Source organism: Somniosus microcephalus, chromosome 18 (assembly GCF_052327205.1).
Source record: "Somniosus microcephalus isolate GS21.2 chromosome 18, FLI_Smic_1.0, whole genome shotgun sequence".
Taxonomy (NCBI): domain Eukaryota; kingdom Metazoa; phylum Chordata; class Chondrichthyes; order Squaliformes; family Somniosidae; genus Somniosus; species Somniosus microcephalus.
The window spans coordinates 12,615,421-12,641,686 of NC_141004.1; the positions used below are offsets into that span (position 1 = coordinate 12,615,421).

The window sequence follows — 26,266 nt, forward strand, 5'->3', positions numbered from 1 at the left end:
ATTGGCGGACAGCCGCAGGCACCTCGGCTCCCTATTGGCGGCGGCGGCTGTCAGTCAAGGCCGACGACGACCCGGGGCGAAAAGAGGCGGGTGAAAAAATAAAGTGAGTGAAAAAGAGAGAAGCCGAGATTGAGTCGGATTGTCAAGCTGGCTTCGAGGAAAAAAGGCACTAAATGTAAGTTTATATCCTCAAATACAACATTTCGCTTCATCAGTATTGTAAGTATTCGATGTTTTGCGTCGAGTTATATTTCTGAGGTGATTTTTTTTTTCCTCTCATAAATATATGTTTTCTTTTTCTTTCCCCCCTCAATACTTTATAATTTTATTTTAATTTCCTTTTTCTTTTCTTTTCCCAGTCAGTTTAAGAAGTTGAAATGATTTATTTTTTGATGTGGTGCCACTCACACACTCACACACGCACACCGGGATGGTTTGATTCAGGGACTCTTTTTTTAAAAAAAAAAGAAAAAACTATGAATTATAATTAAAATAAAATCTTCTTTCTGTAAATCCTCTTTTAAAACCTTATCTGCAGTTTTGCTTCAACTTCCACACTTGGCAGGATTCAAACCTTATTTTTATTTTCCCCTGTGCTTCTTCAAAAAAGGCTTCCCAAGTTAAAATAGGACTTGAGAGTCAACCAAAAAAAGACTCAACACTTCTGTTGAAATCTCTTCCTGAACTTGATTCCCCCTCCTCCTCCTCCTCCTCCTTTTTTGAGTTGAGATTTGTGCCATTGCACCATGAGGGAGGGTGAGAGCGTCGGCACTGATTCTGTGACTCTCTTTTAAAAAAAGAAAGACTTGCATTTCTATAGCGTCTTTCACACCCTCAGGATGTCCCAAAGTGCTTTACAGCCAATGGAGTACTTTTTGGAGTGTAGTCGCTGTAGTAATGAAGGAAATGCAGCAGCCAATTTGCACGCAGCAAGCTCCCACAAACAGCAATGTGATCATGACCAGATGATCTGTTTTTAGCGATGGTGGTTGCGGGATAAATATTGGCCCCAGGACACCAGGGATAACTCCCCCTGCTCTTCTTCGAAATAGTGCCGCGTGATCTTTTGCATCCACCTGAGAGAGCAGACGGGGCCTCGGTTTAACGTCTCATCTGAAAGACGGCACCTCCGACAGTGCAGCACTCCCTCAGCACCGCACTGGAGCATCAGCCTAGATTTTTGTGTCCAAGTCTCTGGAGTGGGACTTGAACCCACAACCTCCATGATTCAGAGGCACGAGTGCTACGCACTGAGCCACAGCTGAGATTAAGCAGCCAAAGCCACAGCAAACGGCAGCCGGAGTGGAAAAAGATCCCAAGTCCAGTGGTTATTTGGTAAATCTAGTGCTTGCACATCACTTTACAGGAAATAAAGCATAGCCTCACATCAGCAAAAAATTCCCGATTTTAAGTTTTTTTTGAGGAAGTGCAGAGAAGTTCTCTTGGTATCCTGGCCAACATTCAATAATCAAGACAAATGAACTAACTGGTCATTCATCTCGCTTGCTGTTTGTGGGACCTTGCTGTCCCTTTTACCTGCGTCAAAACAGTGACTCAGACTTGAGCTCATAATCCAGGCTGACGCTCCAGTTTAATACTGAGGGAGTGCTGCACTGTCGGATGAGGCGTTAAAGCGAGGCCCCGTCTGTTCTATCGGGGATGTCAAAGGTCCCATGGCACTATTTCTAAGAGCAGGGGAGTTAACCCCGGTGTCCTGGTCAATATTTATCCCTCAACAAACATCACTTAAAAAAAAAACAGATGATCTGTTCATTATCACATTGCTGTTTGTGGGAGCTTGCTGTGGTAAATTGGCTGCTGTGTTTCCTACATTACACCGACTGTACGAGCGGGCAGATCGGGGGGACCTCCTCGTAGTGCTGCTCCTGGTGCAGGCAGCGGGCGGTCGAGGGGGTTGTTCGGCCCGACTGCCTGCCTCTCTTCCGCGACCATGTTTGCGCCCGGGTGGCCCTGGAGATGGAGGACGCGGTGTCCGTCGGCACAGCCGAGGCCTTGCACGACCGGTGGGCACCGCAGGGACTGGAGTGCATCATCACCACCGGCAATGGAATTTTAATTAAATTCATAACATTTCCTTTAATGCTTTAAGTTACAGTTTATTTGTGTACTGCATCACCAAATGAGTACACTGACTGCACTTCAAAACTACTTAATTGGCTGTAATGCGCATTGAGATGTCCTGAGGTCATGAAAGACACTATATAAATGTAGGTTCTTCAGTTCTTGCACTTCAAAAGTACTTAATTGGCTGTGAAGCCCTTTGGGTCATCCTGAGGTTATATAATTTTGAGTTCTTTCTGTTTTGAGAGCAGAATTACAAATGGTGTTCTTCTGTATGTAGCAAAGTTCAAAAAGTTCCCTTTTTTTTAATAAAATGGAAATAATACCACTTCAAAAGGAACTATTCCTTTTTTTTTTAAACGAGTTATTTCAGAACAGTTTTATTTTGCTGACATGTTGCTGCTTAGGGGCAAAATTCCTATTTTTGATGAAAATTGAAGAAATGCAGTTTAGTGAAATAACACCTTTTAATGTTGCAGTTTCTTTAGAAGACCATTAACTACAGAAAGCAAATGGGTATTTCCTTGTTCTTGTTTGAGAGGAAATTATTTCAGTGAATCTTTAAAAAAAAAGACATCTTCATTTGCTTATCTGATTTATAATTGTACTTGGAGATTGGCTAATAGTCTGAATTACACCGACAGCCTGAATTACACCGACAGTCTAATCTGTTTTATTAGTAATTTTTCACTGTCCTGTATAAATCCTCAAGCTCTGCTCTCTAAATAATTACTCACATGCAGTTAGTTATTGATTTATTGCAAGTTGTGCTTTGCTGTCACTATACTGTAGAATAGTTGGCTGTGGTTCATACTGCTGCTATAACAAGCTCATGAATATACATTTGAAACAAGATCCACTTCTGAGAGACAAGCCATCTGTAGCAATTTTTGAAATCAAAGCATTTTGATTATCATCCTTTTTGTTTTATTCAGTGCACTTGAAGTATTTTTTTGTCGTAATACTTTTGTTTAATCAGTGGATACTAATTATATCATTGAATGCTGTTCATTGGAAGGCAGCTAAGCCTGACCGTGTGCAGGGGTTTGAAATAACCTACACTGTCCGTCATCCTGTGTTAATAACTGCCTCTCTAATAACACTTTTGCTCTCCAATAGCCAGTTTCAGTCCCTCGTTCCGCTAATATTCCTCTTTTGTTAAAGAAACTCTAAAGCAACAAATTAATGGAACAAAATAAACAAAAGTTGGTTGTAATTCTTTGCAGTTTTGTATTCAAGTGTCATGATGATGAGACTTGCCTTTAAATTTATTTTGAAAGAGGAATGTCCGATTTATAATCTGTAGAAGTTGGTATTTCATTTTGCCTGTTATTTGCATTTTGACTGCCAGCGTCCTTGATACTGCGTTATTCTTTGATCACCATGTAATTTAATATTGCAGCTGTGGACTACTAACATAATGTTGCAGAACCTTGATTTTATTTCTAGCACGTGTAAAGATTGTGGGTGCTACTGTTTACAAATCATTTAATGTTGGATCGAGGTATAGTTCAACCTTTTTTTAAAAAAGTACAGTAATTGCTTTCCTCCTCGGAGGTCACTCAAGACTAAGCAGTCTGATGGGCAGAATGAATGCAAGGTTGTGGGTATATCATGGATTTATCGGCCCAGAATTTGCCTGAAAAATAAGGGGGAGTTCACGGCGCATGCCCTTTATTAGTGTGTTTAAAAAAATGGCAGCAATTTGTGGCGAGCAAGAGGCACGCCGTGAGTTGCCAATCGCCACAAATTGCTGGACGATTTGCGCCGCTCCGCCGTTAGCCTTGCGAGAACGGGAGCTCAAACTCCCTGTGGAGATGAGATAGAATGTTGGTCCCGTTGTTCACCACGGTCCCAGATGCCCTGTTGACCTCGCCATGCCATTATCAATTCGCAGTTCCATCAATTCGTGGCGCAAAAATAATTGTAGCTGAACGGTGAGGAAAATAATCCAACTTGATGCGCACGCCCGCAAGATGCCCGGCTCCAGCAAATTCTGGGCCATTACATCTGTGATATGTTTCCGCATGCTACCAAGCTGAAAGCCAAAATGATCAGTGCACTGATATAAACCCTGTTGTATGCATGCCTTTTTCATTGTTGCCCAATAATAAATGACTTCAACATCCAAATCTGGTGGGGCATGACCGTGATCTATCTCATCTGTATGGTATTCATTTGCTCATCTGCGTGTCTGGTGCATATGGAAATCTGCCAGTCACCATACTAGAGTCTCCAAACCAAGCTGCCAATAAATGTACATGGGTAGAACCTCTGTTTGCCTGATCTGGAATGCCACTTTCTCTTGGTATTGACTCTCTAGAGGCTCTATCTACCCATAATTTCTAACTCCTGAAAGGCTTTTCAAGATGGTTAAAAATCTGTGGATAGGAATTTCAACTTTGCATAAAGACAAGAAATATTAAGGCACTCTGCAATTTGATGGTCCAAACTAATGTATTGTACTTTAAAACTTGATTTAAACTTAATGCTCACTGGCAGGTTACGGAGTACAGAATTTATGAACGTATGCAATCCGTGCAACTCGCTCAAGTCTTTGGTGTTTTGTGAGTTACTTTAGTCCATCCCCGGTCCAGGGACAAATTGTGTGTTCAGTATCTTTTCTGAGTGTGCGTGTATGTAATGTACAACACATATTTCTCTCTCTGTCTCATACACTCCAGCATCTAGAAATGCCCGCACATTGTCATGCTTGGCGTTTGGAGGTTTTCCAAAGTTGGATTTCCTCATTCCTTCCCTTTGCCAAAAAGTCTTTTCACTGGGAACAAAGCTGGTTTTTAAAACATCCTCTTCATTATAAGTCTTGAAATGAACTAGCGAGGAAATTTATATCCGTGTATCTGAAGTTCACTGGGTATGCCATTTAAAGTGAATTATTGCTGTGTAACTTTACAACTCCAGTAGATTATTTTGTTAATACAAATTTAAGAGTCAACGATTGGTGAGTCGCTGTTTAATAGTTCTATTATACATTTTAGTGACTTTGCTGTTTAAAAATTACAAGCCTGAAATATGGTGTTCTAATAATCTAAGTACTGATGTGGAAAATCTTGTTTAAATTCAGATCTTGTGCTGAAAAGTTTTTTATTTTAAACAAATTTTGCAGAATTAGGCGATTAGGATTTTGATTGAACATGCCTTAATTAGCTTGTCACTTTCATGAAAATTTACTTGAAGCAGAAGAAATTAAATCTGGAAAGCGATAAACTACACATTTGTCTATAGAGCAGACAAAGAGCTGTTCTGTTCAGTGGGAACAGCTGCATCAGGGTCACAAAAGATCAGATGCTGCAGGAAAGCAGAGAAAGGAACAATGATCTGAAATGAGGGATTAAGCACATTGTTGTTTGCAAGCTGAGCTGTTTTCAGCTCACCGCGACTGGAGGGTAACTTGTGTGCTGGCTAGTTAATTAGTTGCATTTTCCACTCCTTTTTTTATTATACTTCTAATTCTCAATCTGCCCACATGGGCAACATTATTTTGAGTAATAGGGTAATAAACATCTTAAGGGGGAGTATATAATTCCTTGCTCCATTGAACTACTTGCATTTTGTCTGGGAAACATCAAATCGCTGTCAATATAATTTGAAAACTTTTTAATAATGAACACACTAAATGCACTTTCCATTACAGGAGTGCAGATAATGCAATTCGCCCTCCCGCCAACGGGACACCTTGGTGTAAACAGCCTGATGTTCAGGAAACCAATAATGTCAAAGGCCAGGAAAATAAAGAGTCAATGAATCTGCTGTTAAGGTGGCTTTTCTTGTTGCAAAATAAACATGGGCAGCTGGTCCCCTGTATTTGCAGTTTATTAAACAATTAGATTTCTACATTATATACTGGAGCCCAGCAGCACCACAGTGACTGGCACCTGATGGGGAATATTTAGAACAGAGAGCTGTTTGACGGATGTTGTTCTCCAAAGATCAGAGCGATTTCTTTAAGTGTAAAAGTACTTTGTGCTTCTCCCATCTGCTTTCTTGCGAAAGGAGCCTGTGCATGCAAATGTGCGAAAGCTTTTAAAAGTGTTAAGTCGTGTAAAAAGAATTGTTCATCTGCACTGTGTACAATTTATTCACATCATTAGAAGTACAATACGTTACAGAACTGCTCTGATATTTTTCAAAGGAGTTCTGTGACTTGCAGCTTTTAGTTTATTTTTCTAAAATATAAATTGACACTTTGTACTGTAACAAAGCAGTGATGAGCTTTCCTCTTAACTTTCATCTGCTCTTCCTGTCCCTCGTTGCAGCAGAATTTGACACTTGCGTGTCTCTCTCCTTGTTTGAATCCCTCTACTTCAGTTTAGGGCCCGCCCACAGCAGCAAGACTGCCCTGGTCAATGCTGCCCATGATATCCTGTGTGACTGTACCTACTACTCTCCATCTCTACCTCTCTGATGTCTTCAACTTGACTCTTCCATTCCAGACCCCTGTCTCTCTCTCTTTTCTGCTGTCTACCACTTTTTTGTGGTTCCACTCCTATCTGTCCCAATCCAGTGACTACATCTCCCCTGATGATTTCTTATCCTGTGGCCATATGGTCACTTTTGCTGTGTCCCAAAGCTTCATCTTTAGTCCCCTCCTGTTCCTCATCTACATAATAAGCCTTGGCAAGATCCTTCATGAACGTGGGGTCCCTTTGTGTGTCAGTGATGCCCAACTTTAGTTCTTCATAGCTGTTGCTGTACTATCCAACTGTCTGTCCAATATCAAATTCTGGATGAGCCAAAACTACATGTCCAGAACATTTGGCTGTCTCTGCATCATCCCCACATGTATCCATACCTTCATCATCGCAAGTATACATTCCTCTAATACTGTCCTTGCTAAACTCCACAAATCCCCTTTTCATAATTTTGGCTAATTCACAACTTTGGTCCAAATTACCACCTCCACAAAGTACTGTCCACTCATCACCCCAAGTTGCATTGGCTTCCTGTACCCTGGTTAATCAGTTTGGCACATCCTCATTTAGAAATCCCTCCATGGCTTTGCTGTACACTGGGAGATCTCTTGCAGCATACCTCCAAACTCACAACACAAATTCATCTGACTCTATTACTGCTTGTTCCCCATCTCGATCTTTCAACCACTATCTTCCTGCTCTCTGAAATTCTTTACCAAAATATCTCTGTATTGCTACCTTTCTCCCTGCCCTCAAAAGCTCTCTCAAAATCTATCTTTGACCGTGCCCAATCTTCCTTCTTCCTCCCCCACCCTCTTTCCTGCTCAATGTTCACTTCTTTTAAAGTGCTCTGCGATGTGCTCGGAGCAGGCGCGAGGGGCCGAATGGCCTACTCCTGCTCCTATCTTCTATGTTCATGTGGGTTAGTCACGCATATGTAAACGCAGGTTGTTAATTCCTCAGTCCTGGAGAAGGCTATTCAGGCAATTATGTCTGTGCTGCTTCTTTGCTAGGGCAATCTAATCCCATTGACTCACTCTCCACATAGCTGTGCATTTTCCTGTGTTGAATTTACCATTGAAAGATGCAATGGTCTGTGTCTTAACAAGTATGTGGCAAAGCATTCCATGCTCCAACAACCCTCTGCACAGAAGTTTCTTGAATCTCTCCTCGGTAATTTTAAATCGATGGTTCCTCATCACTAACTCTGCAACTAGAGTCAAGGAAAGACAAATAGTCTTTCCTTTTCACTCAATCTAAACCTTCATAATTTAAAAAAACCTCTAGTGTTTCAAGTCTGACCTCGTAACTAGTTTCCTATCCCTGGCATCACCCTGGTGAATCTATGCTGCATGCTCTCTATGCCTTTAATTTCTTTCCTGTAATGGGGTGTCAAAACTCCACACACCTGTGGCCTAACCAGTGTTTTGTATAAGTTTATCATTACTTCTTATACTCCATGCTTCTATAAACTCAAAATGCTATTGTTTTTTTTATTATGGCTTTATCTACCTGTACTCTCACGTTCAGGGAATTATGCACTGGACTCCTAAATCACTCTCTGCTCATTCACACCCTTCAGTGCCTTTTGAGTGTATACTGCTATTCCTAGACTTTCTTCCTAAAATGTATTACCTCACACATCTATTTTAAATTGCATCTGCCACCTGTCCGTCCATTCCACTAACCCGTCTATCTTGTCGTATGTCATTTTCAATCCTCTCGTTGTTCGCCCAACCTCCTAATGTGTTATCGGCAAATTTTGAGATTCTATTCCCTATATTCAAGTTCAAATCATATGTACTGAACAAAACTCCACACTGATCCCTGGGGTACCCAACTTACACCTTTCTCTAATTCAAGTAACCCCCATTTACCCTAAATCTACTTCCTGTCAATCAACCAACTTTCTGTCCAAGCTGCAATATTTCCTCTTGTATGCCTGAATTTTTCTAATGAGTCTCTTGTAAGATACCTGATTAACTGCCTTCTGAAAATCTAAATCCCTTATTACTGCTGTATTCCCTTTGTTTATCCAATCAATTACTTCTTCAAAAATTTCTATTAAATTCTATGACATTGCCTTTAACAAATCCATGCTAGCTGACATTTTTTAAATGTTCCCTATTTTTATCTAGTTATGGATTCCAAAAGTTTGCCCACAACTGACATTAGATTAATTGATCCTTTGGGGGCGGTTGGGGGGGGGAGATTTGAACCCCCCGGGACAGAAGCCGGGCAAGTGGGAGGGGTAGTTCAAATGAAGTGGGGAAACTTACCCCCTCCGTTTCTGGCCGACTGCAATTTTAAATTGCAGGTGACGACGCCAATCGGAAGCTGGCGAGTCGTCTTTAAATGTGTGGATCAGGCCCCAATGATGTTTTCGGGCCTGGCTGCTATTTGTACCTGAGACCTGAGCCTTGTATGGAAAAGGAAAACAGGTGGGCTGTAAAACGGGCAACCGGTGCACTATCGGCTGTTTGTCGCCCAGTGATTTAAAAAAGTTAAAATTACCTCCACTCCTTCTCAACTGTGAACATGTTTTCTTGCCTCACTCTTTTTTCCTCATTTCAATCTTCAGGTTTTTAAAACTCAAGCTTGCCATCAAATTAACCAGTGTTTTTTTAATTTATCCTATCTTCTCTCCTATGCTTTCAATCTTGGTGTCCTGCAAAATGTCAAATATAGAAGGAAAATCGATCAAAGCAAGGAATAATCACTTTGCCTTCTATATTTTATATATAACTCTTCCCTTGCATAATGGCAACCAAAGCTGCAGATTCTTATTCATCCTCCTACCCCTGTCCCATTTGTCCACTGCTACTAGGGACATAGCTGGTGCTGCCCAGTAACTGTGGCTCAAAAGGGTGGATATGGCCCAGGGTGACTTGCCTGCTGGTTTCATTGATTTTTCTTTGCTGTGATACATTTAGCAATTTTCGTGACGGAACGGAAATTGCAAACCTTGGTACTGCAGCACTTGCAGCTTCTGCCTCCATGTGATTGTGTCCTAGCTGCTGGTGTGGCAGGCATTTTCTAACGCTAAAGCTAATCTGTTAACTTCCAATTAGTTGTGAACGTTGCATCAGTATGGCAATTTGCAGGCAGAAGAAGTGTCGAACTGAGAATTTGACCCTTGTAAAGTAGAAATCCTACAAAAAATTTTTTTTAAATCATGGAGTGGAAAGTAGTTCACCAGAGGTAGCAATTACTTTAAAAATCATACTTGCAATAGGAGGAGGTACCATACAGCACAGAAAACAGTTCGCATCCTGATTGAATTCTACACTGGATCTTCTGAGATTGGGAAAAACTTCTGTGCACTTGGGGGGAGAAGTTTGCAGGGCTGTATGGGGGAATGGGACTGGTTGGGTGACTTTTCAAAGAGCTGGCACGGATACGATGGGCTGAATGATTCCAGGTTCATCTGGCTTACTGCTGATGTCAGGAAATCCATCTTCAAAATAAAATCTTCCCGAGTTATTGTTGGGGGAACTTGGTCTAGCATTAGGGCTAAGTTTAAACTTAAGGTTCGAGTCAGGTTTATGTGGGCTTAACTTGAACCAGAGGTTCCATTGGCATACCTGTAAGGGTGACCAGTGGTTCTGAAGATGAATCAAATCTTGCATTTCTATATGTCTAATTTTTATATGTCTATTTAAAAGTCTTGTGTTTATCACCCGTCTGTTGCGGCACACCTCTGTAGGGCAAAAAAAATTGTAATTGCCTCAAATAATGACCATATGCCTATATGTGTTGATTGATGCACATTAATTTAATGGCGTATTTGAGCCAACCATAATCAGGGCCATTCTCTCGACCAGCAAGAAAAAAACAGAAATCAATAACCACAAGATTGACCATTTTTCTTTTACGAGGCTACCACTAATAAGTCAGCAAGTATCACAAAACCAACCAATGTACAGGAAACTCTTTGGTATCCGGGACCAGGATGGTGCCGGTTGATTGATTAAAATTCCGGATGACGGAGAGGGTTATCTACCGAGGCTATTTTTAACAAACAAAGAGTCAGACTCCTGTTATTGAGGTGTTCAGACTTCTGACAGCGCCAAGAAGCCGAGTAGTGGCAGTTTGGAGAACTACCCCCACTGACTAACTCGGCCACCACGGGAGACTCGGACTCGGCAACATTTCTGGTTATTGAGGTGTTGTTTTCGGAGTATGAATTTTGCCGGTTAATAGAGAATTCCGGATATTTAGGTGCCGTTTAAATGAGAGGTTCCTGTAATTGCTCAGAAATTTTCAGGTGTTTTAAGCAGTCGTGTTGTTTCTGCAAACATCCAGATACATGCAAGTAAAACTTGAATTTGTGCCATAATCTGTTTGTTTTTTTTTTAATTACATAATTCTGAAAAACCATTACATTTATCCCCAATACCACTGGTATGTTAATGTTTCCAAGTAGATTTCACTGTAGAGGCCTGAGCTTCAGTGATGTTCTGTTCCCAGATGTTTAATCCTTCAGTTAAGTTGGAGGGTTATAACTCTGTTGACAAATTCCATGTATATGAGAGATCCATCATGGGAGTTGATTTTTCACCTCTCCTATAGAACTGCAGTATCCACAGTGTGTTGTGACAATCCATGTCATATGATGGCTAGGTGGCAAATTTACAAATAATAACCCAGATGCAAGCAGGAAGAAGGAAAAAAAAGCAAAAATCTATATATTTTTTCTGTTTTAAACATTTTAAACCGACACAATTTCTGAAATTTTATCTGAAAAACTGCGCCTCGAACAATGCAGCACTCCCTTAGTACTACACTGAGGTGTCCGCCTAGATAATGTACTTGTGTTTCTGGAGTGGGGCATAAATCCATGACCCTCGGACTCTAGCAAGAGTGCTACCAATGAGCCAAGCTCGACACCTATCCATCTAAAACCATGCTCCAGGTCCTAGACTACCAGTAAGCAGCACTACAGGAAATCTACTAGTATATTAATATAATAATTAAATTAAATTAGAGGCTTATTGTACTTTGTTTTTTCCAAATAGAAGGTTTTGTAGAGAAGTGCCTACGAACAAATTCAGATGTTCCCCTTCTTTAAAATGTTAACGTGATATCTCTATAGGACTTTCTGTTGTAAGCTGAACTGCTTTCCTTGGAGATCAACCGTGACCTGCATTTGCACAAAGTTTAGACTTCCATGAATCCATTATCCAAACCCTTGGGTTTTTTCCCTCCCTATTTCTTTCTTGCCTCATGACTGAGATTTGGAACATCAGTGTGGCGGATCAAGGTTGTAAACCACTATTCTATTATTTTATGGCGCTATACCGCAGCGTTACCGTCGAAGCCTAGCAGGTAGTCCATTTTATTCATTGCAGAAACTTATTTTCATCTTTTCCACCAAGTCCAATTTCACCAGCACAGTTTGTTTGCACTACTGATTTCTGCACTGCACCAGCAGGATTCCTGCTGATCACAGAACCGAAACTGTATAGAACTCAAACTGGAAATCAGCAATGCAGGTACACATTCTTGAACTTTATCTCAGCTGCTAAGCTTGAATAGTTTTCCAATGAATGGATGTAGCGATGAAGGGAAGAGCGAACATTTTAATAAGTAGTAAATAGTTCGTACAGGGTACAAGCTCTTGGGATTCTTGATGTTTTAACCAAAAGCAGGGAGAAGGCTAACAGACACCCCTCTGTGAATCAAGTTTTCTTTTGAATGACGGACTGCACAAAGCCGCTCCAGGAAAGCTTATGTACGCTCTATCGACTTTGTGACACCCTACTAGTTTTGTTTGACTCATGAATTTGGGCAGAGTACTTCAAACTGTGAATTGCGGAAAGTACTCAATCTATTAAAAAGAAATTGTACCTTTGTTCAGTAAATGATTTAATATAAGCACAGGAGTGATGAATATATGATTAGAAATATAATTTAGAAAACTGCAGCTTACCCTGCAGTATGTACACCCACAAATGCCCCATCTTGATTTAATTCCACATTCTTTGCAAAGTAGTCGAGTGACATCTTTTCTAAAGATCCAGCGATCTTGTACTGTACTAGGATAAACTTGTTTTCAAGTTTTTAATTGAGCTAATATATAGAGAAGGGACGAAGTTTCCAGTTCTGACGAAGGGTCACAGACCTGAAATGTTAACTCTGTTTCTCTCTCCACGGATGCTGCCTGGCCTGCTGAGTGTTTCCAACATTTTCTGTTGTTATTTCAGATTTCCAGCATCCGCAGTATTTTGCTCTTGTATAGAGAAGGGAAGTTGGGTTTGGATGTAATTTCCTTATTCAAATCAAATCAAATCAAATCAACTTTTATTGTCGTTGTTAGTGCACAAGTGCAGTACAACAAAATGTAGGCTTGCGGCTCCCGAGAGAGTACATTTGGATTAAGACATTTAAACATTCAACATACATTTGTCTTGTAGTATATTAACATAAACATAACCATAATAAAGTGCATTGGCAGATGTGCAGGCTTTAGAGTTTATTTGTGGAGTTCAGTAGGATGACAGCCCTGGGAAAGAAGCTGTTCCTAAATCTGGTCGTACGGGTGCGAATGCATCTGTAGCGTCTCCCAGATGGCAGGAGGGCGAACAGACTGTGGCTGGGGTGGGTAGGGTCTTTGATGATGGACCGTGACCTCCGTAAACAGCGTTTCTGGTATATGTGCTCTATGGTCGGTAGCCGGGTGCCAGTAATGCGTTGGGCAGTTTTGACTACCCGCTGCAGGGCTTTCCGGTCATAGTAGCTACAGCTGCCATACCATACTGTGATACAGTTTGTCAGGATGCTCTCTAGTGCAGCGGTAAAAGTTAGAGAGGATCAGGGGTGACAGATTACATCCCTTCAGCCTCCTTAGGAAATATAGGCGCTGCTGGGCCTTCTTCACCAGAGAGGAGGTATTGAGGGATCAGGAGAGGTCTTCTGTGATGTGGACTCCGAGGAACTTAAAGCTGTCCACCCTTTCCACCACAGCCCCATTGATGTGGATGGGGGTGTGACTTCCGCCTTTGGACTTCCTGAAGTCCACAATGATTTCTTTTGTTTTCTTGGTGTTAAGGGCCAGGTTGTTATCGGCGCACCACTTCACGAGATGCTGGACCTCCTCCCTGTTATTGTATTGTCTGGTAATAAATGAAGTTTTTTTACATCTTTACACCTCCTGGAAAAAGATATTTTGGATGGCAATATGGTAGCTGATTTACAAGGAAATCTGATTGATTCAGCAACTATAATTTTTCAGCCAAACATAAAACAATTTTCCAAAGAAAAAATTACTTTATATCATGTTCGGGTAACCTGTAGAGTCTGTGGTTGTCAAATGATATTGTAAGTATGAATATTAATTACTTCAGATGTGTACTGTGTATTAACTAACTACCAAAAAGTGTCACTTGCTATGATCTCTAGAACCCATTCAGAAAGTTTGGTTATTTTGGGGGGAAAAAATTTGAGTTTGAAATACTTGGCCTTGACTTTGCAGGCATGAAAAGAAATATTTCCGAACACTGTTCTACTGATAGATGGAATACAGACTCCCCTGCAGTAAACTTGTATAGTTTTGCATCAAAGGACCATTACTGAAGGCTTGCTTATGTTAAGGGCCAGAGGTTAAAAGCAGTGATCAATGGGGCCTGATCATTTTTAGATGCTAGCTCAAAAAATGAACCCTTAAGTTCTGTTGAAGTACAGCGGTGCCTCCTCCAGTACTACACAGCAAAGCTAACAGACACAACTTCTATTTTGTACTGATATAATGCTTCATATTTGATAAATAACCAAGTATATATTGTAAATTTGAATTATGATCTGTCATAAATTGTACTTCTCTGCATGTGTACAGGAAACTTGGTGCTATCCGGCACCGACGGGACCGAACTGTTGCCGTTCCCTCAAAACTGCCGGACAAACCAGCGCTAATGTTAAAACATATGGAAGTTTTTGAGCTCCGTATCTGGCAACAAACCCTGTTGCTTAGCAACAGCTTCTAAACAGTCGGCCGTAGCTTGCAAGCGTCTCTGTAGCTAAGCAACAGCTTTAGCTAGACCTTGCAGAGCCTGACTGGTGGGGGAAAAAAAAGCAACGAAAAGAAAAAAAACTTACTGAACCGACTCCTGAATTTTGCCGGTGGATCGAGCATTCCTGACAGTTAACCTCCGGATAAACCAAAGTTTCCTGTATCTCTCTCTCTGACTCGATCCTTATTATGGTTGGCATTTTAAGAGAAATACTTTTAACAAGTGACTTTTGTGCAGGTGCAATTTATTTTTTATAATTTTGCCTATACTGCAGAATTAAGGGGCAAAGTATTTTTTACAGTACTTGATGCTTTGTGTTTCCGTCGAGGTCCATCATTGTATTTATTTCTCTTCCTGTGACATTTGTCTCATTTTCACAATGATCTTATAAGTTTAATCTGCCATTCCCAGCATTTGGATTTCCTCGATGGCTCAGTTGGTAAAGCAAATGTATAATTGAACTGTACAGACCAGAGAGTACCAGGTTCAATTTTCAGTTTATTCTGAGTCAACTGAGTTGGAAGATGGGATGAGACTGGATAGCTCTTTCAGCCGGCACAAACACGATGTGCCGAATGGCCTCCTGTGCTGTAAATTTCTATGATTCTATCTCGGCTGGGATGGCATTAGGGTTACTACGATTGCCCTCAGCTAGGGAGGGAAGTATTATCTAAGGTTCCTTCTGATCATTATCCAGTGCTCCTGTTGGAAAGTGCATGGGTGTAGACAACACTCGAAGCTCGACACCGTCCAGGACAAAGCAGCCCGCTTTATCGGCACCCCATCCACCACCTTAAACATTCACTCCCTGCTCCATCGGCGCACCGTGGCTGCAGTGTGTACCATCTACAAGATGCACTGCAGCAACTCGCCAAGGCTTCTTCGGCAGCACCTCCCAAACCCGCGACCTCTACCACCTAGAAGGATAAGGGCAGCGGGCGCATGGGAACACCACCGCCTCCAAGTTCCTCTCCAAGTCACACACCATCCTGACTTGGAAATACATCGCTGTTGCTTCATCGTCACTGTCAAAATCCTGGAACTCCCTCCCCAACAGCACTGTGGGAGCACCTTCACCTCACGGACTGCAACGGTTCAAGAAGGCGGCTCACCACCACCTTCTCAAGGGCAACTAGGGATGGGCAATAAATGTTGGCATTGCTGGAGTTGGCACCTTTGGGAAAGATGTTTTTTTTTTTAAGTGACTTATTTACCAGATTTTAATACTGAATAACATTAGTTAACCAGTCTTAAAAATACAAGCTGGTGATTGTGAAAGAGAAGGTGGTGTTGTGGGAACGGAGGTTCCTACTAAATCACTGAGATCGACTCAGGCAATTAAAGCAACGAACTTTAGACTCAGGCAATTAAAGCAACGAACTTTAGACTCAGGCAATTAAAGCAACGAACTTTAATGAAACAAGTAACAAACTGCTGGAAACATCTTTAACAGGTCTTCTCTCTATGACTACTCCACGAGGACTGCTGGGCTGGCCTGATCGCTGACGTCATCACGTTCTTCCCGCCGTTGGAGGATCACGTGACTGACGGCATGACGTCATCACGTTGGAACTGTGCTGTGAAGGCAACTAGACATAGTACAGTCAAACAGAGTAATTAAAGGTACAGGCACAGGCAATAATTATATTACTGTTAAAGGCATTATGACTAACTGGTCTGAGTCCTTTGGTGGCTCCGCCACATGCGCGCCCCCCCCCCCCCCCCCAGAATTGTCTAACAGAAAACGTAAGTCGAGGAGGCGGTCTGACCATTCTGTCCGACCGAGTGCGGTAGGCTGGCAGCGGAAGTGGATGACTGGTGGTTGAGCTGGTAGGCGGCTGTGGCTGAACTGGTGGGGTGGGCGTAGTCGAACTGGTGGACGGCCGTGGCTGAACTGGCACGGCGGGCGCGGGCAGACGTCCCCGTTTTGGCGGCTGAGCGAGGACGACTGGGGTACTCCAGTCCAAATGGGCCGGCTTCAAGCGGTCCACAGAGACGTGATCAGGCTTCCCTCCGACGTCGACCTCGAAGGACTTGTCTCCTGGTGTGATGACACGGAAGGGACCCGTATAAGGAGGCTTGAGCGGATCCCCGTGAGCGTCATGCAGAATGAAGACATACTCGGCGCTCTTCAGCTCCACCGGCACGTGGGAGCTCTGTTGGTTGTGGTTGGATGTGGGCACCAGGGCGACACACTGAACAGCTTCCTGGTGGCTGGCGAGCTGCTGGGCTGCAGACCATTGCTCCGTGGGAGACTGGAGGAAATCCCCAGAGACTCGAAGTGGCTGGCCGTAAACAAGCTCCGCTGAAGAAGCTTGCAGTTCATCCTTGGGCGCCGTGCGAAGACCCAACAGTACTCAAGGGAGCCTGTCGATCCATCCAGCCCCTTGCAGACTGGCATGTAAGGCGGCTTTGAGGGACCTGTGGAATCTCTCGCACAGGCCGTTCGCCTGTGGATGGTAGGCGGTGGTGCAATGGAGCTTGGGGCCGAGCCCTTGCGCCACGGCATTCCAAAGCTCTGAGGTGAATTGTGGACCTCTATCGGAGGAAATGTCAGCCGGCACCCCGAACCGAGCCACCCAGCAGGAGAGGAAAGCCCTGGCGACGTCCGCCGACGTGGTGGAAACCAGGGGAATCGCCTCTGGCCACCTGGTGGTGCGATCTACCACGGTGAGGAGATGGGTGAACCCCCGGGAAGGTGGTAGTGGCTCCACCAGGTCCACATGTACGTGGTCGAACCAACGCTCCGGGACGACGATTGGAGCCACTGGCGCCCTGATATGCCGCTGGACTTTGGCCTTCTGAAAGACCAAACGGGTGTTGGCCCAATCCACATGAATTTCGTTGCCATGAGATGTTGTGAGGCCTGTATGCCGGGGTGCGACAACCCGTGAATTGCATCAAAAACCTTCTGGCGTCACGCGACTGGCACAATAGGTCGATGAACACCCATGGAGATGTCGCATAGGAGCGTGGTACCCGCGGCCTGAAAGTTGACGTCGGCCGGTTGGAAGCTCGACGGGACAGTACGGTATGATTGCACCTCGGTCCGTAATCTGATCTTCCGCCATGCGAGCGTAGTCCATGCCGAGGTGGACTGCATGCACTGTTGTGCGGGAGAGGCAATCCGCCACCAAATTATCTTTACCAGAGACATGGCGAATATCGGTGGTAAACTCCGAAATGGACTTTCCCGCTAGGTGGGCCGAGAAGTCTTGTATATGCGGTATTGGATACCGGTCGGGGGTAGTGACGTCGTTCAGGCGTCGGTAGTCGCCGCCAGCCGCCACCAGGTTTAGGGACTATGTGCAGAGGTGAAGACCAGGGACTATTTGATCGCCGAATGATCCCCAGCTGCTCCATGGTATCAAATTCCGCCTTCGCAGCTGCGAGCTTGCCGGGATTCAGCCTGCGAGCCCGTGCGTAAACCAGAGAACCCGTTGTGGTAATATAATGCTCCACCCCGTGCTTTGCGACCGAGGAAGAGAAGGTGGGTCTGGTTAGCCCCGGGAACTCCCCGAGGAGTCGAGTGACTTCGTCCGGTGATGGAAACGTACAGGTGACGGGGCACGAAATGGCAGTGCTGCGGTGGCAGGGAATCGAATGGAAGGTGGCCGCGTTGATCAGCCGGCGTTGCCGGACATCCACCAGGAAACCATTCGCACACAAAAAATCCGCCCCTAGGATGGCCTGTGAGATCCTAGCCGTGACGAACTCCCAATGGAAGCGTTGGCCGCTGAAACAGAGTTGGACTCGCCGCTTACTGAGAGTGCGGATAGCTGCCTCGAGGGAAGGGCCATGGCCTCCCATTTGGAGATCCAACTTCGAAGCGGGCAAGATGCTACATTGCGAACCGGTGTCACACAAGAAACGCCGCCCGGATAGGGAGTCTGTGACGTAAAGGAGCCTCCCTGAAGACCCGATGGACATGGCGGCTGCGGCGCGCCCTTTAGACCCGGTCCTCCTTTGCGCAGAACGTCGTGAGGGCCTTGTTTTTTTTGTTGGCGAAAAACTGCAGGGGGAAATGCAGTGTCTGGCTTTCGCGCCAAAACGAGCGTGGTAAAAACATCAGGCCCCCGCTGGAGGAGCTGGCGTCGCGTCCGTGGGGGTTGGGCGCCTCGTGGCTGCACAGCACTGCTGGGTCACGGTGAAAATTTTATCGACTTCAGCGGCAAGTGCAGCGCAGTCTGTAATCTCCGAACTAGCGAGAGCAGCCTGCACTGGTTCTGGGAGCTGGCAGAGGAATAACTCCCTAAACAGGAAGCATTCGGGTTCTGCGCCTAAGTGCGTGAGCATGTGGCTCATAAGCTCGGATGGTTTGAAGTCCCCAAGGCCGGGCATAGCGAGGAGCCGGCGAGCACGCTCTGATTTAGAGAGTCCGAAAACCTGCAACAACCGTGCTTTTAAAGTTTCGTACTTGCCATCAGCAGGAGGGTCACCGAGGAGGCTGACAATCCTGGAGGCTGTGGTGCTGTCGAGGGCGGAGACCACGTATTAATAACTGGTCGGATCCGCCACGATGTTCCGAATGGCAAACTGTGCTTCGGCCTGGATGAACCAGGCGGCTGGCTGTTGCTCCCAAAATTGTGGCAGTTTGAGGGTCACGGCGTTCGTTTCCATAACACAAATCTTCCACGATATCCGATCGTAGAAGTCGGGGTCACCAATGTGGGAACGGAGGTTCCTACTAAATCACGGAGATCGACTCGGGCAATTAAAGCAACGAACTTTAATGAAACAAGTAACAAACTGCTGGAAACATCTACAACAGGTCTTCTCTCTATGACTACTCCACGAGGACCGCTGGGCTGGTCCGATCGCTGACGTCATCACGTTCTTCCCGCTGTTGGAGGATCACGTGACTGACGGCATGACGTCATCACGTTGGAACTGTGCTGTGAAGGCAACTAGACATAGTACAGTCAAACAGAGTAATTAAAGGTACAGGCACAGACAATAATTACATTACTGTTAAAGGCATTATGACTAACTGCTCTGAGTCATTTGGTGGCTCCGCCACAGTGTCACATTTAGAATGGTAGTAAAATCAGACACTGGGATGGTGGGGTGCCACACTCCAACACCTTGCAGAGAACAAGTTACAATGCTGGATTTGCTCCTTTTTGAGCAATTAAATGTTTGTCTTCAGAACAAGATTAGATTATAGAAATTCATCACCGAAATCACACCCTGACTGCTACTGAGCTGTTGAAGGTTGTTGGCGAGCCAGAATTGGTATTGAATTCCTGCAAGGGCCACTGCTTACATCAGTGGCTGTCTTCCAGGAAGCGTGATTGTTTTTCCAGAGCCTGTTCTGCAGATCTTAAAACTGGATTGTTAATTTTTGGAAATAACAACAGAAAATGCTGGAAAAACTCAGCAGGTCAGGCAACATCCGTGGAGAGAAATTTGTTCATTTTTGGGCTGTATCAGATCTTATTCTTCTCAGCAAAAAGGACCAGTCCTGAAAGTGAGCCCTCATTCTCAGTGAACCAAATGTAACCTTATACAGGCAGTATCTGCCAATGTAACATTACACAAAGTTGAACAGAACACCCTTGTTACTGTAATTTGTAAAATGCCATAAGTCCTCTGGTGTTCTTCAGTTCTTCGGACAGCAGAAGAAAAATCACTGTCCGACTGTGGCTTAAGCTACAATCTGTGATACAAGTTTATTTAGTAATAAACTAAATGGTAGCAGAAAACGAACACCGATTTCACTCGGTTTACCGAATATTATGTAACTGAATCAATTACATTACAAGACAAACCTTTCTGAACTGGTAAATTTCAGAATGAAAACATTGAATCATTGAGGCTCAAACTAGAGACTTCCTATAAATAATAATAATAATTCAACTTTATTGTCATTGTACAATGCACAAGTACATGAACAACGAAATGTGATCTTGCAAGCTCCCATGAGTCCAGTACAAATAACATTAACATTAATGTAAATAGCACCGTCCTGGGAGAAGCAAAGCCGCTGCGTCTGTGCGCGCCGCCATTCCATTTCCACCATTCCTCCTGTCCGACAATCTTCAGCCCAACGCCCGGGCCTGCTCACCAGCCGCCCCTCCCGGGGCTCCTTCCGTGACCACCTGCACCTGGTCTTCCCTGATGGCCACCCCTCCAGGTACTAACCAGGCCTGGCTCTGCTTAGCTTCCAAGCCTTGCCAGTGACCCTGTCCCTAGTCCCAGGAACAGGGCTCATGGAAACTTGTGCTCATGGAAATGACTGTAGTCACTTTGATTCTAGGAGTAAATATGCTAGCTTTAATGAATGTGTAGCTTCCAGACTGGTTCTCTTTTTAAAAAAAATATTAACCTCAAATATTGTGGAAAAAGGAAAGGGAAAAATAAACGATGGAGAGACAGCTCCAATTTAATCACCCGGGCATTGCTTTGATGCGTGGTCGAAGTGCAGGGTCTTCAGCAAGCTTTTATAAGTAGGAAATATTGTGACGAATGGAATGCAGATGGAAGTAGCATGGTGGCTAGAGGAGCGGCCATCATGGTTGAGCAGGGAATGAAAATCAGGCCAGTATCATCGGAGCAGAGGATGTGCACGGGGACATAATTGCTGGAGGGGATTACAGAAGTAGGGAATGTTGAGGCCATGGCACAATTTGAAGGTGAAGTCTTGGTGTAGATTCTCCAAGGCACAGGGAGCCAGTGCTGCTTGGTGACGATGTGACAGGTGGGGAAGTGGGATGAGAACAAAAGTCATGGCATTCTGGATGGCTTGTAGTTTCTATGTGTGGTGCAAATGGGGAGACTACAATGGAGAGTGTTAAACAAACCCTTGAGGTGGATATAGTTTGAGACCGTGTTCTGAGGGTGAACGAAAACTGTCTTGGTGAAAGATCCATCAAACGATTGGAGCCACCTTCATTGAGTCATCCTACCTGGGATATTCTGCATACTACAGTATGTTAAACCATACATCAGGGGGAAAAAAAAGACTTGGATTTATATAGTGTCTTTTATGACCACTGGATGTCCAAAGCACTTTACAACCAACTGAGTACTCTTTTGTTTGAAGTGTAGTCTTTTTTGTAATGTAGGAAATGCAGCAGCCAATTTGCACACGGCAAGCTCCCACGAAGAGAAATGCGATAATGACCAGATAATCTGTTTGTGATGTTGATTGAGGGATAAATATTGGCCAGGACACCGGGGAGAACTCCATGCTCTTCTTCAAAATAGTGCCATGGGAACTTTAACGTCCACCTGAGAGTGCAGCACTCCCTCAGCACTGCACTGGAGTGTCTGCCTAGATTTTTGTGCTCAAGTCTCTGGAGTCAGACTTGAGCTTACAACCTTCTGAATTAAAGGGGAGGGGGAAACACTAAGCCATAATCAGCTGGTGAATTTTTGTTTTTCAGAGCCAACATGAATCTGGAAAATCTCAGCAAGCCGGAATTGCTGATGTTCTTCGGTGTGCTCGAGGGAGAACTTGAAGCAAGAGATGTGGTGATTGAAGCATTGCAAGTAAGTGTCACAGATTTTACTTTTACTTCTCCCACATAGGTAGGTGTCACAGATTTTGTTTTACATCTCGCTTAAACCATAAAGTTAAGAGATGTTTCAGCTTGTTGGAAGGCAAACATAATCATCCTAATTACCATTGAATCCTAAATGTGAGAAATGTATGTGGACTGTCATCCCTTTCTCCAGCGTTTTCTGTTGTTCTACTGCTATATTGTTGGGTGTCTCTGGGCTAATCACAGGTGATCTGTTCTTGGGAGAATCGTCCGGCTAAACCTTGGCGTTACGGTTGCAGAACCACCGCTGCAAGACCAGCAGCTGGCAGCAAGTCATGGGTCTGCTGGTAACAGGACATCTAACATCGTAATAGAAACAAAATACACACTAATTGTAGTGTATATAGGTTATATGTAATTTTTCAATTTAAGAATGTTATCTGTGTGGAGAAGGCATTTTGATTTCATATACATTGGTTCTTCTGATGAATTGCACTCCTATCCTGACTATTTTTGTTAAATTCTGCTGAACTGGAAGACTGCTAATTTGATGCCTGCTTTTGTGTAAGGTTTTTACAGGTTTTTTTTTCTTATACACTATTGTAGTTGTCTTATATTGAGGCTTGATCACGGTTTTGACTGTTCACTTAATTAGATGCAAATGTAGTTACAGACATTGTTCACGATAACATGAGGGATTGTGGTTATGTAGGGGCTCAAAGTGACGAGGAGGTCTGGTAGGCCATATGGCCTAATAAAACATTGTTTTTTGTTCACGTGTGTTCCATGATTTATCTTCTGCACTGTATAGTCTCTTCAAAACTAAAGCTGAAAACCACTGGAAGGCAGGACTAGAACCTGGGAAAAGACGCTGCTCTGTTCAAGGAAGAGAAACGCATTGACTGTATTCTATATGCATTCAGGATTTTGTTGAAGACAGTTTTAAAAAGCCAATGTGAGAAGCTTCCTGCACATTTCCGCAGGGTGCAGCAAACGTGTATTGAAATGTATTCACCTGTCCGAATCAATTGCTGGTCTCCGTCTAGTAGAGACTGTTAACTGTACCAATTTCTTTGTGTTCGAAGTTATGAGTCAAACTATCTGTTAGCTTTGGGTCAGGGATTCAGTAACAAAGCACCACTGAATTGCCTTTTAAATCCCCATCACTCTGCTTTTGAAGGTGGTTACTCATGTAGCAAATATTTGGACCTGTGGTCCAAAGTATATTTTAATTGGCTAATTTACTGTACAATTCATATAACTTGACGTGGATCTGTATTGATGACGCATTGCCCAGTTTAGAGCCTAACTAGTTGGACTGTAGAAATTGTCAAAACATTTCGAGCGTAGTTATACTGCCATTTGTCCATTGCTGCAACTTGACTCCAGAGGGGGAGTGGTGTAAGATCCCACTGGAGGAAGCAGTCTCATCACTGAGGCTTGACAACTTGGGTTATAGCTCCTGTGCAGTGTCAAACCAGGTTTAGAAAGTCCTTGGGGACCTTCTGGACAATTTATAAACTTGTCCGTTGTATTAAAGTAGGCATTGCAACCAGCAGAGTTTAAAATTTAACAGCCAAGAGCAAAATATTGTTAATGCATGTGAACATGATTTCACCGAGTCCTGCTTTAGACATTTGAATCCACATCATGGCCAAGCGGGGCTACAGGTTGATACTGTAACTTCTATCAACAACAACTTGCATTTATATAGTGCCTCAAGGGATGACCGAAGGATAGTGAATAGGAGTAAATGGAAGATTCTTAGATGGATTGGCAAGACGTAGCTAGTGGCACGTTCCACAGATCTCTGTTGGAACCCCGTGTAACAATTTGTTCACGAGGATAGAAGGAATAATGCCAAATTTTCTGAAGAAGATAAATTAAAGGCTGTGGTAAACTGAGGAAGAATGCAGATTCGATGAATGGATAAAAGTATTTTAATAGAGATAAATGTGAAGTAATATATTTTACAGGCAAAGAATGGAGTATGGGAATATATACCAAACAAATTCTCTGAGGTGAGTAGCAGAGAACTAAGGAACATTTACAGGCAGTATTGCAGATAGAAAGGTCACGTGTATATTGACACTGAATGCAAAAAGAGGTGATGATGAACCTGTAGAAGACACTGGTTAGTTGGATTACTTTGTACAATTTTGAGTACCCTTTTTAGATTTACAAAAAATACTGGAACCATGGAAAAGATTAAACAGATAAATTAGTGTGACAGCAAAGATGAGCAAATAGAGTTTATAATAAAACATTCATTCATTTGGTACAACAAAGGTTAAGGGAGGAGCTAACAGAAGTGCTCAATTTAAGGGGTTTACGAGGGTAAATAATTAAATGTGGTTGGTGATTCAGTAACACGGGGACATGAAAAATCAGGACTGGGAATTAAACATTGCAGGTTAACATATTTACAGAATCACAGAAATCACACAGTGCAGATAGAGGCCATTTCGGCCCATCGAGCCTGCACCGACACATATCCCACCCTATCCCCGTAACCCCACGTATTTAATCCCCTTAACACTAAGGGTCAATTTATCATAGCCAATCAACCTAACCCGCACATCTTTGGACTGTGGGAGGAAACCGGAGCACCCAGAGAAAACCCACGCAAACACGGGGAGAATGTCTGTGTGGAGTTTGCACAGTCACCCGAGGCCGGATTCAAACCCGGGTCCCTGGTGCTGTGAGGCAACAGTGCTAACCACTATGCCACCGTGCTGCCCTAAAATATATTAGAAAAGATAGAGGGGGGGGGGGAAGGAGAGGTGGAGTAGCTGTATTTATTAGGGATAACATAATGGCAGTAGAAAAAGTGACGCAGCTATCAGCAAGACAAAAATAGAATCCATATGGATAGAGATTAAAGATAATAAAGGATCAATCACACTAATGGGTGTAGTCTACAGACCACCTAATAGTGGAAGGGAGGTGGAGGAAGAAATATGCAGACAAATTAGGGAAATTAGTAAAAAACCATAGAATAATCATGGGGGATTTCAACAACCGCTATTAATTGGACAGCAGAGGTAGGTAAAGGGGATAAGGGAATGGCGTTCCTACAATGTGTACAGGACTCCTTTCTAACCCAATATGTAAAACGCCCAACAAGGGATGATTCACTATTGGATCTAGTAATGGGGAATGAACCAGAGGATAAGAGAAGTAAAAGTAGGGAAACATCTAGGCAATAGTTACGATAATAATTGAGAAGGATATAAGTATGACAAAAACCAGGGTAATAGATTGGAGAAAAGCTGATTTTGAGGGGCTGGGAATAGAACTTGGGAAAATAAAATGGGAAACAATATTGGCAAACAACGATGTAGAACAGCAATGGGAAACATTTAAAACTGTGTTCAACAGCGTGCAGGAACAATATATTGTGCTAAAAGGAAAGAACAAACTAAACACCAATGAGACTCCATGGATGAATAAAGCCATAAGGGAACAAATGAGGGTAAGGAAAGAGGCATACATTAAGTACATAGACAGCAGGGGAGTGCATGATCAGGGAGAATACAAAGGGGGAGAAATTGAGTCGTGCCCCCTTTGGGGTGCAAACTTCGTCCCAGAAAAATTAGCGCCCCCGCGGCCGAAATTGAGTGGTAGCGCCCCAAGAGGGAAGCGGGAGGCTACTGGAAGCGCCCCACCTCTTGGGGCGCTGCGAGGGAATATTGCGGGGCTACACACCGCGGCGGCGCGGTACTGCAGGCCTTCCTCCCCTTAAAGGGGAGGGGCCTTGTGCAACGCGACTCGGGGCCTAGCTGGGCCACCGGGGATCGGAGTGCCGGCAAAAGAGCCCAGCACTCGAAGTGCCGGGTTCATGGAGCGCAGCCGGCACTCCGCGGGGGGGTGGTGGGGGCAGGACTGGAGCGGGGGCAGGTGCTGGCAGGCGGCCAGCAACAGAAATGGCTGCCCGGCACCTCGCCTTTAAATAGCGCTGCCCCGGCCGCAGGTAGGCCCCCCCTGACTCCATCGGATATAGCGTCTGGCGGTAAGTCGGGGCGCTATCGAAGATCGCAGCCAGGGCGCGTGCGGGAATAGGGCCATTAAGGGATAGACAGGATAATACCACAAGTAACAATAGAGTAATGGCAGAAATATTAAATAATTATTTTGCTTCAGTATTTACTAGGGAGATAGAACATGTGAAAATGACATTGAATGATGAGCTGAATAATGAGAAGTGCGTTTATTAAAAAAAAAGGGGATATATTAAATAAACTAATCAAACTCA

At 43.9% G+C, this 26,266-nt stretch overlaps 1 protein-coding gene across 1 annotated transcript in view; it reads left to right on the forward strand.

Annotated features, from left to right (window-relative positions):
• Positions 1-97: 97 nt before the first annotated feature.
• cttnbp2nlb (CTTNBP2 N-terminal like b) overlaps positions 98-26,266 on the forward strand; it is a 102,946-nt gene continuing 76,777 nt past the window's right edge. Inside the window, exons 1-2 of the mRNA XM_086011048.1 lie at positions 98-175; positions 21,913-22,018. Of these exons, the coding sequence (XP_085867174.1) occupies positions 21,920-22,018 (99 nt within the window). The 5' untranslated portion in view covers positions 98-175; positions 21,913-21,919. The remainder of the gene's footprint in view (positions 176-21,912; positions 22,019-26,266) is intronic.